This window comes from Oncorhynchus clarkii, chromosome 3 (assembly GCF_045791955.1).
Source record: "Oncorhynchus clarkii lewisi isolate Uvic-CL-2024 chromosome 3, UVic_Ocla_1.0, whole genome shotgun sequence".
NCBI lineage: Eukaryota > Metazoa > Chordata > Actinopteri > Salmoniformes > Salmonidae > Oncorhynchus > Oncorhynchus clarkii.
In genome coordinates, this window is record NC_092149.1 from 12,017,417 (window position 1) to 12,032,858 (window position 15,442).

General features: G+C 45.1%; 1 protein-coding gene across 2 annotated transcripts; it reads left to right on the forward strand.

Annotated features, from left to right (window-relative positions):
- The first annotated feature begins 248 nt into the window (after positions 1-248).
- On the forward strand, positions 249-10,363 carry LOC139388054 (SH2 domain-containing adapter protein E-like). Of its 2 annotated transcripts, XR_011629248.1 has the most exons (7): positions 249-1,385; positions 4,337-4,463; positions 5,538-5,786; positions 6,237-6,561; positions 8,994-9,113; positions 9,361-9,987; positions 10,098-10,363. XR_011629248.1 is itself a non-coding variant. In XM_071134569.1 (6 exons), exons 1-6 carry the CDS (start codon positions 912-914, stop codon positions 9,551-9,553), a joined length of 1,488 nt encoding a protein of 495 aa, XP_070990670.1. In that variant the 5' UTR covers positions 249-911; the 3' UTR covers positions 9,554-10,363. The 2 variants fall into 2 exon arrangements, 1 of the variants encoding a protein (XP_070990670.1); XM_071134569.1 differs by having other exon boundaries at positions 9,361-10,363.
- The last annotated feature ends 5,079 nt before the right edge of the window (positions 10,364-15,442 follow it).

Here is a 15,442-nt window from a genome sequence, read left to right on the forward strand (position 1 = left end):
ACCTGTGAATTCAAGCAGTGTTCATAGTTTTGGATTACATTTTTAATTGCAGCCTATTGTGTTGCACACAACAATTTCAAACAATGTAGGTTAATATTGACTATGTTGATTAATAAATATTGACTATGTTGTAATACGGCTGTGATGACAACTTTTTTTTTAAATCATCAATTGAGAATTGCGTTGCCAAAGCTTCCCTGTCTCCTCCCTGTTATTGAATAATAGCCCACTACAGGCGTTCTTTGACCATTATGTTGTAGGCTAGTCCACCACCACACCCATTTCCCAACTCCACCAAACTCTTTCTCTCACACACGCACTTCTCTCTCCAGCACTCAGCTTTGACAGCCCGCTCCATACATCAGTCGCTCCGGGAATGGGATCATCATTAGTGAGTGCGAAGAAAAACTTCCAGTTCTTCCGATTCTACGCTCTCCAAAGACTACTCTTCAAACTGCGGGGATAGCTTCGAGATAAAGCGATAGCGACTGTCAGAAATATATATTACAGGCGTTACAAGTTGATGAAAGGAGAGGTAACTTTACGCACTGTGGAACGACAAAGAGTATTGGGTCAAGCGACAAATGGGGTGAAGTTTGGAGTTAAAATTATATGAGAACATTTACTACTGAATTTATGGGGTAGAAATCATTATTAATAATGTTTTGAAATAAATTAACATCACAAAGGGGGTAATTCGGATAAGATATCAGGCGCGTAAACGTAGGCCTATGTGGTCGTGGATGAATGTGCTTGGCCAGTTTTTGTAGGCTAACCAAATATTCTCTGTGACTCGATTGCGAATGATTTATAAACATTAAGACTAAGTAGGCCTAAGTGAGTGTGTTATATTAGGATAAGTTTGGAGCCAAAGCTAGAAACCAAAAAACTGCCACTGATCGTAACCAGCAATGGCAAAGTGGTTTAGTTCCGCCATCAATCTGAAGAACGGGACCGAACGGGTCCGCTCTGCCTCGGAGTCCGGCACTCAACCCCGAACCAGACACGGGTTAACACCGGGGACCAGTCTGAAGGGGAACCGGGTCAAGGAAAGTGCTGGAGGGATAGGCTCTATACTGACCGGAAGAAACCGGAAAAACTCGGCCATCGAACTGGGTCGGAACGGCTCGGGTACTGGCGGGAACTCGTTTAAGGACGGTAAGATCTGGGACAGTCTCATCCCTGGGAAGAGTAGGAAGAATTCCAAGCTCGAGGTGGGGCCATCTGAGGAGCATCGGCCCACCAGGACATCCAGTTTGGCGCATGCGTGCATCAGCAGGATGATCAAGGTGGACAAACAGGACAAGGGTCCCAAACATAGCGGTACAGGTGAACAGGTGGGATCCGAAAACGAGAGGGAGAAGGTGGACATCAAAACAACGATGGTGAGTGGCGCAGATTTGATACTGACATCTTTGTCAACAAAGTCTTAGATTGAACAAAATGAAAAAGTCATTTAGTAGTAACAATATATGCTATAATTAGCCCTACAGTGTTATTAGGCTTACTGTATTCACATTTGATCCTGTTTTATTGTCATATGTGTATGGAAGCATTTGGAAGCTCGTTCCCGCCACCCAAGTTACAAGTCATAATTGCGTAATAGAATGTGGTGTATGGCCAATATACCATGGTGAACTGTAGTATGGTCTGATATACTACGGCTTTCAGCCAATCAGCATTAAGGACTCGAACCAACAGGTTTATAAAAGGAAATAATGCACACCCTAGAATGCCCTTCAAGCCAATCAGAAACATGTATTCGACAACGCCATAGTATAACTCATGTTTGACTATGTTTGAGCTGCTTTTGAAAGCAAAAGTCGAATTCAAAACATTATTGGCATTGTTGAGTTAGATTTTCATAATGGCTATGATGGGAATGGTATATATTTAGTAAACTTGCTAGCTACTTAATTTCTAGCAGTAAATGTGTTAAATTATAGCCATGGTATGAAAGGGATAATCAACTCGGGGCTCTATACGTTCTCTGGAAATTAATGTTACTCAGTCGTGGAACACTAGTGCATCGTGGAACACACTTTCCACGTTGTTCATTATTTTCCATACAACGCATGTTGATTATCCCTTACATAAGTCATAATTATGAGATAGTACATCAGAATAATGAGATACTAGGTCATAATTATGAGATAATAAGTCTGGATCATGGACATTGAATAGTCCTGCAGGTAACGACCCCTTTTAAAAGGGAAATCTGTGATTCAAACAATAACAAAGTGTACTCCCCACCACTTAATTGGTAAACAGCTGAGGAATGGGGCAGGAGACATGTAATCACTCTTAAATACATAGACGCAAGGACTCTCACACACAGATGTAGGATCTTCATTTGATCCTGTATGCTACAGCAGGAATAGAATCCTGCAGAAACAGGAAATGTGAATTATTATGTGGATTATAATTCATGGCCATTTTTTGTAGGGGTTGATACATTTTTCATTATGGCAAATCAAGTCTGATATTTTAAAGTAGAAATTACAAACTTTAGAAGCCTTTTTAAATCCTCAAATAGACTACAAGTTTGCCATTCCTGCTGTGCAGGAAAATTCAAAGCAACAAAATTGACCAAATTAAGATCCTACATCTGTATGGATGCAAGAACTGACTAGCCGTGTTGTGAACCTATACATTGTTTGTTTACAATTACGTTGTTTACAAACAATGGAGTAACACAAGTTTATATTTTTGGTTCTGATGGGGTAAGACCATTGCTCATGAGGAATTTCTAAGTTACATTCTTCAAGAATCAATGGCTATATATTAGTAATTCATTAATTGAATTAAACAGGCACCAACTCACAACAACAAAACTCTTCAGTCCATTCATTTGGAACAATATCACCACAAACTCTCTCTCTCTGTCACGTCCTGACCATAGAGAGCCCTTATTTTCTATGGTGGAGTAGGTCAGGGCGTGACTGGGGGTTTAGTCTAGTTTATTATTTCTATGTGGGGTTCTAGTTTTGTTTTTCTATGTTGGTGATTTTGTTCCCAATTAGAGGCAGCTGGTAATCGTTGTCTCTAATTGGGGATCATATTTAAGTAGCATTTTTTCTACCTGTGTTTGGTGGGATATTGTTTATGGGTAGTACTCCAGCACTCCATTGTCGTCACGTTTCGTTCTTGCTTTATTGTTTTGTGCGTTTCACTAAATAAAGATGTGGAACCCAGATCACGCTGCATGTTGGCCCGACCGAGTATGCTTCCAACAATCGTGACACTCTCTCTCTCACACACACACACACACAATCTGTGATTCACGTAATACTGATCGCCTAAACATATCTCATAATAATGACTTACTATCTCAGAATTCTGACTTAGTATTGCAATATTATTACTTACTATCTCATGATTATGACATACTGTCTCATAATAACGACTTAATATCTCATAATTATGACTTAGTATCTCATTACAATGACTTACTATCTCATAGTCAGATTTTTTTTTTAATTGGGTGGCGGGAACGAGCTTCCATACATATATGTGTGCACTGATATAAAGAAAGAACTGTAGCTCGGAGAGTTGTGATCAGTCTCTTTCTCCCACCTCAGCCTTTGTCTCTACTTCTCCCTCCCCTTCCTGTCTCTCTTTCCTCACCACACAATGCACTGTGCTTTTATAACCCGCTGCATTCATGCCACAGCGCTCGGGACCAGCCGTACAAAAAACACACAATGAGACCTAACCTCTTTCCCCAGTCTGTCTTCCTGTGTCCCTTCCCCTCCTGTTCCCTAACTGCTGTCACACACATACACACAGACAGACACACACCCACGCACGTATGCACACACACACCCACCCACCCACGTACGCGCACACACACACACACACACATACATACACACACAGACACACCCACACACACACACATACATACACACACACACAGACACACCCACCCACGCACGCACGCACACACACACACACACGATACCTCTTTCTCCTCCTATATTTCTTCACCCAGTGAAGGCTATGTTTGAGGCATCACCTAACACTGTGGTGACTGTAGCTCTCCCACAAGCAGCTCAGATCACTGTGGCGCCTCTTTGATGAAGATCATACAGGCAGTCAGACAGACACGTAAACACTCAACACACAGAGCCATGGGAGGGAAGACACACACAGAGCACAGAGCAGGGGAGATTCCCCAAGAAACATTCCCAGTTCGTCAAGGGGACGTCTCCATACCAACTAGACTGTTACAGGTTAATTACATAGGTTATTGCAGTTACTCTGGCAGAAGGCCTACAGTATAGTACTATGAAGGGTAGGTAGAGCATTTAACAACTTCTCTCCCGCTGTGTAGCTGATTATTCTGGAGGACTATGCTGACCCGTTTGACGCAGAGAAAACGAAGGAGCAGAGGGAAGCGGAGAGGGAGGGAGAGAACGATGGATACATGGAGCCCTATGACGCCCAGGTTATCATCACAGGTCAGTAAGGTCAGGGGTCAGATCTTGTCCTGGAGAGCTACAGGGAGTCCAGGCTTTTGTTCCAGCACAGCGCTGATACACACTGGCTCAGATAATCAACTAATCACCGAGACCTTGATTAGTGGAATCAGGGCTGGAGTTAGTGCTGAGCTGGAACAAAAGCCTGCACCCCTTGCAGCTCTCCAGAATCAAAGTTGTAGACTGCTGCTGTAAAAAGGTTTTTAAAGGCTCGGACTAGAACGAGACCCTCCGCTCTCTCTCCCCTGACTTCCTCCCTACTGGCGGTTGCTATGGGAATGGTGTTGTGCTGCGACAGTGGGTGCAGCTTCCTCTTGGATTTCCTGTCTCCTGCCTCTGTTTCCTTTACCCCATTCTCTGGAAAGGAAGTTACCTCCAGTTTCTTCCCCCCACCCCTTCCATTTTACTTTACTTTTGTGTGAAAAGAACCAAAAGACCCCCACCTCCCATCCCCCTCCTCCTGGTCTCACCCAATCACTTCCCAGAATTCAGGAAGAGGTCTGTTCTGTCATCCATTCAGGCTCTGTGTTGACCTTTCTTCCCGTAGCTCCATTGTTTAGTCACACAATAGCCCAGACACACAGGCTACCTGACGGCCTCCACAGACATGTCTGACCACATCACAAGCTACTAAGCTATGTGTTATACTCTTAGAAATAGGGGTTCCAAAAGGTTTCTTCGGCTGTCCCCATAGGCTGTCCCCATAGGCTGTCCCCATAGGCTGTCCCCATAGGCTGTCCCCATTGGTTCCAGGTAGAACCCTTCTTGATCCAGGCAGTACTATTTTGGGTTCCATGTAGAAATAACCCTCTGTGTAAAAGATTCTACCTGGAACCAAAAAGGGTTCTTCAAAGGGTTTTCCTATGGGGACACCCGAATAACCCTTTTAGGTTCTAGATGGCATAGTTTTTTCTAACAGTCTACAACTGAACAATGGATCACAATCATGTCACATTAGCAGTAATGTTGGAATGGCAGAGTTGAGGGTTTGATATCCACATGGGTCAAACAGGCCTACCAAATAATGACCATGTTATTGTTCTTATGACTTTGTAGGTATTCGTAGGCGGGGCTCCAAGGACCTGCTGAAGGTGTGTGTGCTGCTTCCCAAGGGAGGTGGAGAAGGGTGCAAGCCCGCACCCCCCCACATCTACGACACTCCCTACGAGGGGCTGCTGGAGACAGATGGGGAGGCAGGAGGGGTGTGGATCCCTGTGACACGGCCGGAGTCAGACCCTCGCCCCCCTGGAGAGTATGAACTACCCTGGGAGTGGAGGAAGGAGGACATCGTCAGAGCACTGACAGGTAGATATATATGTTTTCCAGAGGGAGGGAGGTAAAAGGAGGGAAGGAAGGAGGTAGAGGGACGGAAGGAGAGGGAACATATTGCATACAACAATGATACACAAACATACACAGTTCTATCTCGCTCTCTCTCTCTCTCTCTCTCTCTCTCTCTCTCTCTCTCTCTCTCTCTCTCTGTCTCTCTCTCTCTGTCTCTCTCTGTCTCTCTCTCTCTGTCTCTCTCTCTCTGTCTCTCTCTGTCTCTCTGTCTCTCTCTCTCTGTCTCTCTCTCTCGGTCTCTCTCTCTCTGTCTCTCTCTGTCTCTCTCTCTCTGTCTCTCTCTCTCTGTCTCTCTCTGTCTCTCTCTCTCTCTCTCTCTGTCTCTCTCTCTCTGTCTCTCTCTGTCTCTCTCTCTCTCTCTGTCTCTCTCTCGCTCTCTGTCTCTCTCTCTCTCTCTCTCTCTCTCTCCAGCCCAGTTTAAGAAGGGAATGAGCAGTTTGCCCCCTAAAGAGGAACCTCCTCCACCCATCAGACAGCAGACTCTCAGTCATCAGCAGACCCTCAGACAGAAGACCTGGAACAAGAAAGTCCTCGTCCCCTCTCCCTCCTCCCCTACTCCCCCCATTCTCAAGCTCTCTCCTCCCTCACCTCTCTCTCATTCCTCTCCCCCCTCTCCCACCTCTCACTCTTCTCTCACTCCCAAACTTGCCCCATCCTCTTCTCCTCCCTCCACCACCTCCACACCCAACGCAGAGACAGCCAAAGTGGACCCCACCCTGCCCCTGGAGAAACAGAGGTACGGGAAGAGGAGAGGGAGAAGGGAGAAGCTGGATGGGGGGGATTGAGATACACTATATATACAGCAGTATGTGGACACCCATTTAAATTAGTGGATTCGGCTATTTCAGCCACACCTGTTGCTGTCAGCTGTATACATTTGAGTACAAAGCCATGCAATCTCGGTTTGTGGACTCTGGAGCAGTGGAAACGTGTTCTCTGTAGTAATGAATCACGCTTCACCATCTGTCAGTCCAACGGACAAATCTTGGTTTAGCGGATGCCAGGAGAACGCTACCTGCCCGAATGCATAGTGCCAACTATAACGTTTGGTGTTGGAGGAATAATGTTCTGGGACTGTTTTTCATGGTTCCGGCTGGGCCCCTTAGTTCCAGTGAAGGGAATTCTTAACACTACAGCATACAATGATATTCTAGACGATTCTGTGCTTCCAACTTTGTGGCAACAGTTTGGGGAAGGCCCTTTCCTGTTTCAGCATGACAATGCACCTGTGCACAAAGCGAAGTCCATACAGAAATGGTTTGTCGAGATCCGTGTGGAAGAACTTGACTGGCCTGCACAGAGCCCTGACCTCAACCCCATCTAACACCTTTGAGATGAATTAGAACGGCAACTGCAAGCCAGGCCTAATTGCCCAACATCAGTGCCCGACTTCACTAATGCCCTTGTGGCTGAATGGAAGCAAGTCCCCACAGCAATGTCCCAACATCTCCTCTCAGAGTAGAGGCTGTTATAGCAGTAAAGGGGGGATCAACTCCATATTAATGCCCATGATTTTGGAATGAGATGTTTGACGAGCAGGTGTCCACATACTTTTGGTCGTGTAGTGTAGCATGATGCTGCCACCACCATGCTTGGAAATATGAAGAGTGGTACTCAATGATGTCTTGTGTTGGATTTGCCCCAAACAAAACACTTTGTATACAGGACATAAAGTTCATTTCTTTGCCAAATTTCAGGCAGTTTTACTTTACTGCCTTGTTGCAAACAGGATGCATGTTTTGGAATATTTTTATTCTGTACAGGCTTCCTTTTCACTCTGCCAGGTTAGTATTGTGGAGCAACTACAATGTTGTTGATGCATCCTCAGTTTTCTCTCATCACAGCCAATAAGCAATGTAACTGTTTTAAAGTCACCATTGGCCTCATGGGGAAATCCCTGAGGGTTTTCCTTCCTTTCCGGCAACTGAGTCAGGAAGTACACCTGAATCTTTGTAATGGCTGGGTGTATTGATACACCATTCAAAGTGTAATTAATAACTTCACCATGCTCAAAGGAATATTCAATGTCTGCTTTGTTTATTTTTACCCATCTACCACTAGGTGCCCTTCTTTGCGAGGCATTGGAAAACCTCCCTGGGCTTTGTGGTTGAATCTGTGTTTGAAACTCACTGCTCTATCGAGGGACCTTACAGATAATTGTATGTGTGGGGTACAGAGATGAGTTAGTTTTTAAAAAAACACTATTATTGCACACAGAGTGAGTCCGTGCAACTTATTATGTGACTTGTTAAGCAGATTTTACTCCTGAATTTATTTAGGCTTGCCATTAAAAAAAAGTTGAATACTTATTGACTCAAGACATTTCAGCTTTTCATTTTTTATTAATTTATTATGGGGTAGGTCAGTGACACAAAATATCAATTTAATCCATTTTAAATTCAGGCTGTAACACAACGAAATGTGTAAAAAGTCAAAGGGTGTGAATACTTTCTGAAGGCCCTGTATGCTGTATATCGTCATAGCATATCGCTCTAGCCTGTACTTACTCCTCAGCCTGAAGGGTGTGAATACTTTCTGAAGGCCCTGTATGCTGTATATCGTCATAGCATATTGCTCTAGCCTGTACTTACTCCTCAGCCTGAAGGGTGTGAATACTTTCTGAAGGTCCTGTATGCTGTATATCGTCATAGCATATCGCTCTAGCCTGTTCTTACTCCTCAGCCTGAAGGGTGTGAATACTTTCTGAAGGCCCTGTATGCTGTATATCGTCATAGCATATCGCTCTAGCCTGTACTTACTCCTCAGCCTGAAGGGTGTGAATACTTTCTGAAGGCCCTGTATGCTGTATATCGTCATAGCATATCACTCTAGCCTGTACTTACTCCTCAGCCTGAAGTGTCCATACTTGTGCCAGCGAATACTTTACTTTTCGGTGGTCACTGACTGGTAAGATTCTTCAGGACAGCGGTCATGTGTGCTAGCAAGGCAAAGGTCCTGGGTTCGAGCCTCGGTGTGAAGGAAGTGGTATTCGCTAAGCAAGCGTTCTCTATCTCTCCCTCCTACCCTCCTCTAACTTCCCAACCCTCCCTATATTCCTCCCTTAACCTTCAATATGACGTTCATCCCCATCCATTCTACTGCTCTGAAGCTCTAAACATTGTATGTATGTTTGTTTCTCCCTCTTTTTCCCCTCATCCCCCCCTCTAGCTGGTACCATGGCAGTGTGAGTCGCCAGCAGGCAGAGGCTCAGCTCCAGCGCTGCAGGGATGCCAGCTTCCTGGTTAGAGACAGCGAATCAGGGACCAGCAAATACTCCATTGCGCTCAAGTTAGTGTGTTTCTGTGTGTTACACTTCTCACTCTTCAGTGAGCACTCATCATTAACCGCTATACACACCGCAGACATGGAGGGTGAGCAGCATGTGTTGGAATAACTAGTACAGACATCCAGACTAGCCTCTAGTTATGTAGCTATAGCTCCGCATCTCCCCCTGTTACTGAAGTAATATGGTCTCTCTCTCTCTCTCTCTCTCTCTCTCTCTCCCTCTCCCTCCCTCCCTCCCTCCTTCCCCCAGGACCAGTCAGTGTTGTGTCCATATCATCGTGGCCCAGACTAAAGGCAGTAAGGGTCTGGGTTATACTCTGGATCAGAGTAGCTGTGTGTTCAACAGTATACCAGAGGTGGTGCATCACTACTGTACACACAGACTGCCCTTCACTGGAGCTGAACACATGACCCTGCAACACCCTGTCCCCAGGCCACACTGAACACACACACACACACCACTGCAAAGGAGTAGCAGGTCTCACCCAAACAGCCTGAGAGGTACAGTATCATCTTGAGTTTCTCCAATGCACAGCCTAGTGGTCAAACCCTCACACTGCATAGCACAGAGAATGTTTCAGGAGGAAATAATGTTCTGTACTATGTATGATGTCATGTTTCATATGGGCCCCAGAAAGAGTGGCTGATGCTTTTGCAGCGGCTAATGGGGAGCCTGATAAATACCAAATGCCAAATGTTCAGCTAGTTAGCCTAAGTACCTGTATGTGTCGTGTGCTCTGGGTAATATTAGGCCTCATTGATTTGATAGCTGTCTGTATTATCATCAGACACATACAGTATGGTGCCTGTTAGACAGAAGTATGATCTGTTTTTGATGTGAATGTATTTGCACGTGATGGTTTCTGCAATGACCCAGGCTTGTTACTGTAATATCCAAGGTTTGTTACTGTAATATCCCAGGCTTGTTACTGTAATATCCCAGGCTTGTTACTGTAATATCCCATGCTTGTTACTGTAATATCCCAGGCTTGTTGCTGTAATAGCCAAGGAGCCGAAGCTTGGAATTGTAATATCCCAGGCTTGTTAATGTAATAACCCAGTCTTGTTAGTGTAATAACCCAGGCTTGTCACTGTAATAACCCAGGCGTGTTACTGTAATAACCCAGGATCTTTACTGTAATAACCCGGGCATGTTACTGTAATAACCCAGGGTGTTACTCTAATAACCCAGACTTGTTGTACAATGCATAAAATACTGTAATGTTGACTGGAATAAAGTGACTGTGCATATAGTTTCTTCTGTTTTTTAGATAAAGGCAATTTAATAATTATGACACAGACACACACACACACATGCGCGCACACACACGCGCACACACACACATGCACACACACATGCACACACGTGCACACACACACACATACACAGACACACACACGTACACATGCACACACATACACAGACACACACACACACAAGCACACAGATGTGCGCGCACATACAGATCAGAACAGAAACACATATGACTTGGGTGATGATTGCCCTGTGATGAGAGTGAGAAGCTAACTACAGGATGAGTGAGATGAGCTCCTTTTTAACCGCAGAGCCATTGTAGTGTCTAACTCAATTAGAGTTAGACACTACACAGGAACATACACAGAGAGAGAGAGAGAGAGAAACACACACTTACAAATGTACAGGCACACCTCACGTTTCCACCATGCACACATAAGTTGAGTACACACAAAACCACTCTCATTCACATGGTAGGCTTTTTAAAAAGCCACAAACAACAATCTCTTTTTGAAAATAATAAGCTTCATCACACATGTGGCTACCAGACGAGCTAAAGGACTTCTATGTGTGCTTTGAGGCAAGCAATACTGAAGCATGCATGAGAGCACCAGCTGTTCTGTACAACAGTGTGATCACGATCTCCTTAGCCGATGTGAGAAAGACCTTTAACAGGTCCACATTCACAAGGCCGCAGGGCCAGACGGATTACCAGGACGTGCTCACAGCTCAGAGTTCAACACCATAGTGCCCTCAAAGCTCATCACTAAGCTAAGGACCTTGGGACTAAACACCTCCCTCTGCAACTGGATCCTGGACTTCCTGACGGGCTGCCCCCTCCTTAGTCCCCTCCTGGACCACTATTGTTTTCACTATATACTATACCCCTTGGTGACGTCATTCGGAAACATAATGTTAACTTTCACTGCTATGCAGACGATACACAGCTGTACATTTCGATGAAACATGGTGAATCCCCAAAATTTCCCTCCCCTGAAGCCTGTGTTTCAGACATAAGGAACTCAGACAAAACAGAGATGCTAGTTTTAGGTCTCAAGAAACAAAGAGATCTTCTGTTGGATCTGACAATTAATCTTGATGGTTGTATAGTCGTCTCAAATAAAACTGTGTGTCACACCCTAATCAGTTTCCCCTGTCCTTATTATTGTCTCCACCTCTTCCAGGTGTCACTTGGTATCCCTGGTGTATTTATCCCTGTGTTTCCTGTCTCTCTGTGCCAGTTCATCTTGTATGTTCCAAGTCAACCAGCGTGTTTTTCCCGTGCGCCTGCATTTTCTATTCTCTTTTACTAGTCCTTCCGGTTTTGACCGTTGCCTGTTTTCTGGACTCTGTACCCGACTGCCTGACCATTCTGCCTGACCTGACCTCGAGTCTGCCTGCCACTCTGTACCTCCTGGAGTCTGAACTGGTTTTGACTTATTGCCTGTCCACGACCATTCTCTTGCCTACCCCTTTTGGATATAATAAATATCAAAGACTCAAATTATTTGCCTTCATCTTGGTCTCGCCTTGTGCCCTTATACTGTGAAGGATCTCAGCGTTATTCTGGACCCTGATCTCTATTTTGATGAACATATCAAGACCATTTCAAGGACCGATTTTTTTCCATCTACGTAACATTGTAAAAATCAGAAACTTTTTGTCCAAAGATGATGCAGAAAAGTTCATCCATGCTTTTGTCACTTCTAGATTAGACAACTGCAATACTCTACATTCTGGCTACCCGGATAAAGCACTAAATACACTTCAGTTAATGCTAAACATGGCTGCTAGAATCTTGACTAGAACCAAAAAATTTGATCGTATTGCTCAAATGCTAGCCTCTCTACACTGTCTTCCTGTTAAGGCAAGGGCTGATTTCAAGGTTTTACTGCTAATTTACAAAGCATTACATGGGCTTTCTCCTACCTATCTCTCCGATTTGGTCCTGCCGTACATACCTACACTTACGCTATGGTCACAAAACGCAGGCCTCCTTATTGTCCCTAGAATTTCTAAGCGAACAGCTGGAGACAGGGCTTTCTCCTATAGAGCTCCATTTTTATGGAATGGTCTGCCTAGCCATGTGAGAGACGCAGACTCGGTCTCAAGCTTTTAAGTTTTTATTGAAGACTCATCTCTTCAGTAGGTCCTATGATTGAGTCTAGTCTGGCTCAGGGCTGTGAAGGTGAATGGAAAGGCACTGGAGCAATGAACCGCCCTTGCTGTCTCTGCCTGGCCGGTTCCCCTCATTCCACTGGGATTCTCTGCCTCTAACCCTATTACAGGGGTTGAGTCACTGGCTTACTGGTGCTCTTTCATGCCGTCCCTAGGAGGGGTGCGTCACTTAACTGGGTTGACTCACTGACGTGATCTTCCTGTCCGGGTTGGCGCCGCCCTTGGGTTCGTGCCGTGGGGAGATCTTCGTGGGCTATACTCAGCCTTGTCTCAGTTGGTGGTTTGAAGATATCCCTCTAGTGGTGTGGGGGCTGTGCTTTGGCAAAGTGGGTGGGGTTATATCCTGCCTGGTTGGCCATGTGTGGGGGTATTGTCGGACGGGGCCACAGTGTCTCCCGACCCCTCCTGTCTCAGCCTCCAGTATTTATGCTGCAATAGTTTATGTGTCGGGGGGCTAGGGTCAGTCTGTTATATCTGGAGTGTTTCTCCTGTCTTATTCGGTGTCCTGTGTGAATTTAACGATGCTCCCTACCTGGCCTGATGACTCCTTGCTATTCCCAGTCCACCTGTTTGTGCTGCTGCTCCAGTTTCAACTGTTCTGCCTGCAGCTATGGAACCCTGACCTGTTCACCTAACTTGCTACCTTGTCCCGGACCTGCTGTTTTTCGACTCTCTCTCTCTACCACACCTGCTGTCTCTAACTCTGAATGATCAGCTATGAAAAGCCAACTGCCATTTACTCCTGAGATGCTGACCTGTTGCACCCTCTACAACCACTGTGATTATTATTTGATCCTGCTGGTCATCTATGAACGTTTGAACATCTTATCCATGTACTGTTATAATCTCCACCCGGCACAGCCAGAAGAGGACTGGCCACTCCTCAGAGCCTGGTTCCTCTCTCGGTTTATTCCTAGGTTCCTGCCTTTCTAGGGAGTTTTTCCTAGCCACTGTGCTTCTACATCTGCATAACTTGCTGATGGGGTTTTAGGCTGGGATCCTGGATAGCACTTTGTGACATCGGCTGATGTCTAAGTGCTTTATAAATACGTTTGATTGATTGTTCACCCACGACTGCGTGGCCAAGCATGACTCCAATACCATCATTAAGTTTGCCGACAACACAATGGTAGATCTGATTAATGACAATGAAGAGACAGCCTATAGGGAGGGGGTCAGCGAACTGGCAGTGTGGTGCCAGGACAACAACCTCTCCCTCAACGTAATCAAGACATAGGAGCTGATCGTGGACTACAGGGAAAGGAGGGCCGAGCGCACCCCCATTCACACCCCCATTCACACCCCCATTCACACCCCCATTCACAACCCCATTCACATCGACCTGGCTGTATTGGAGCAGGTCGAGAGCTTCAATTTTCTTGGTGTCCACATCAACAACAAACTATCATGGTCCAAACACACCAAGACAGTAGTGAAGAGGGCACGACAAAGTTTATTCCCCCTCAGGAGACTGAAAAGATTTGGCATGGGTCCTCAGATCCTCAAAAAGTTCTACAGCTGCACCATCGAGAGCACCCCTGTATATAGCCTCGTTATTGTTATTTTATTGTAACTCATTTTTTTAACTTTAGTTTTTTAGTAAATATTTTCTTAACTCTTATTTTTCTTAAAACTGCCTTGTTGGGTAAGGGCTTGTAAGTAAGCATTTCACAAATACCTTTTGTATTCGGGGCATGTGGCAAATAACATTTGATTAGATGTGATTATTGTGTGTGTATGGGAGGATATGTCTGGCTTCCTCACTTCAGTGTGCGACACTGTGTATGTGTTTGTGCGTTATTGTGTGTGTATACAGTGGGGCAAAAAAGTATTTAGTCAGCCACCAATTGTGCAAATAAATTCATAAAAAATCCTACAATGTGATTTTCTGGATTTTTTTCCTCATTTTGTCTGTCGAAGTTGAAGTGTACCTATGATGAAAATTACAGGCCTCTCTCATCTTTTTAAGTGGGAGAACTTGCACAATTGGTGGCTGACTAAATACTCTTTTGCCCCACTGTATGTCATTGAGTGTGTCAGAATTTTTCTGCTAGTGTCACGCTCGTTGAAATGATTGGACCAAGGCGCAGCATAGAGTTCCACATATTTTTAATAAATCGAAACTCATCAAACAAAAACTATAATCACAACTGAAACGTGAAGCTACTGGTGTGCACAAAGGCAACTATCTGTAGACAGGATCCCACAAATCACAATGGGGAAATGGCTACCTAAATATGATCCCCAATCGGAGACAACGATAAACAGCTGCCTCTGATTGGGAACCATATCAGGCCACCATAGAATTACAAATTCACCTAGATGACCCACCCTAGTCACTATCACGCCCCAACCAACATAGAGAATAAACAGCATTCTTTGGTCAGGGTGTGACAGCTAGATAAGGGATTACCAGGTTGCCATGGTGATTAGTGAGTGAGATAAGGCCATCTCTATTGGGAGGAGAAAGAAGAGGGGGAGAGAGGGAGACAGAGAGAGGGAGGGAAGAGAGATGGAGACAGGGAGGGAAGAGAGACAGAGAGGGAGAGACAGAGGCAGAGTGAGGGAGGGAAGAGAGACAGAGAGAGATAGTGAGGAAGGGAGGGACTGGAGGGAGAGAGAGAGACTGCAACAATAAAGAGCTATGAATAACGGTGAATAAGCGTGGCTGTACACATAGCTCCCTGTTTGTAAATGAAGAGCAGTGAGATGGAAGTCAGAGGAGAAACAGAAATAAAGTCATTTACTGAACTTCTGACCCTCCTGCCATAACTACACTCCCCAAAACACTTCCTGTGACAGACCCGCGCTACACAACCAACACCATCCAGCCATCTACCTCTTTTCTTCCCTCCCTTTCTCTCTCTCCCTCCATCTGTCTCTCTCATTCGTTCCTCAA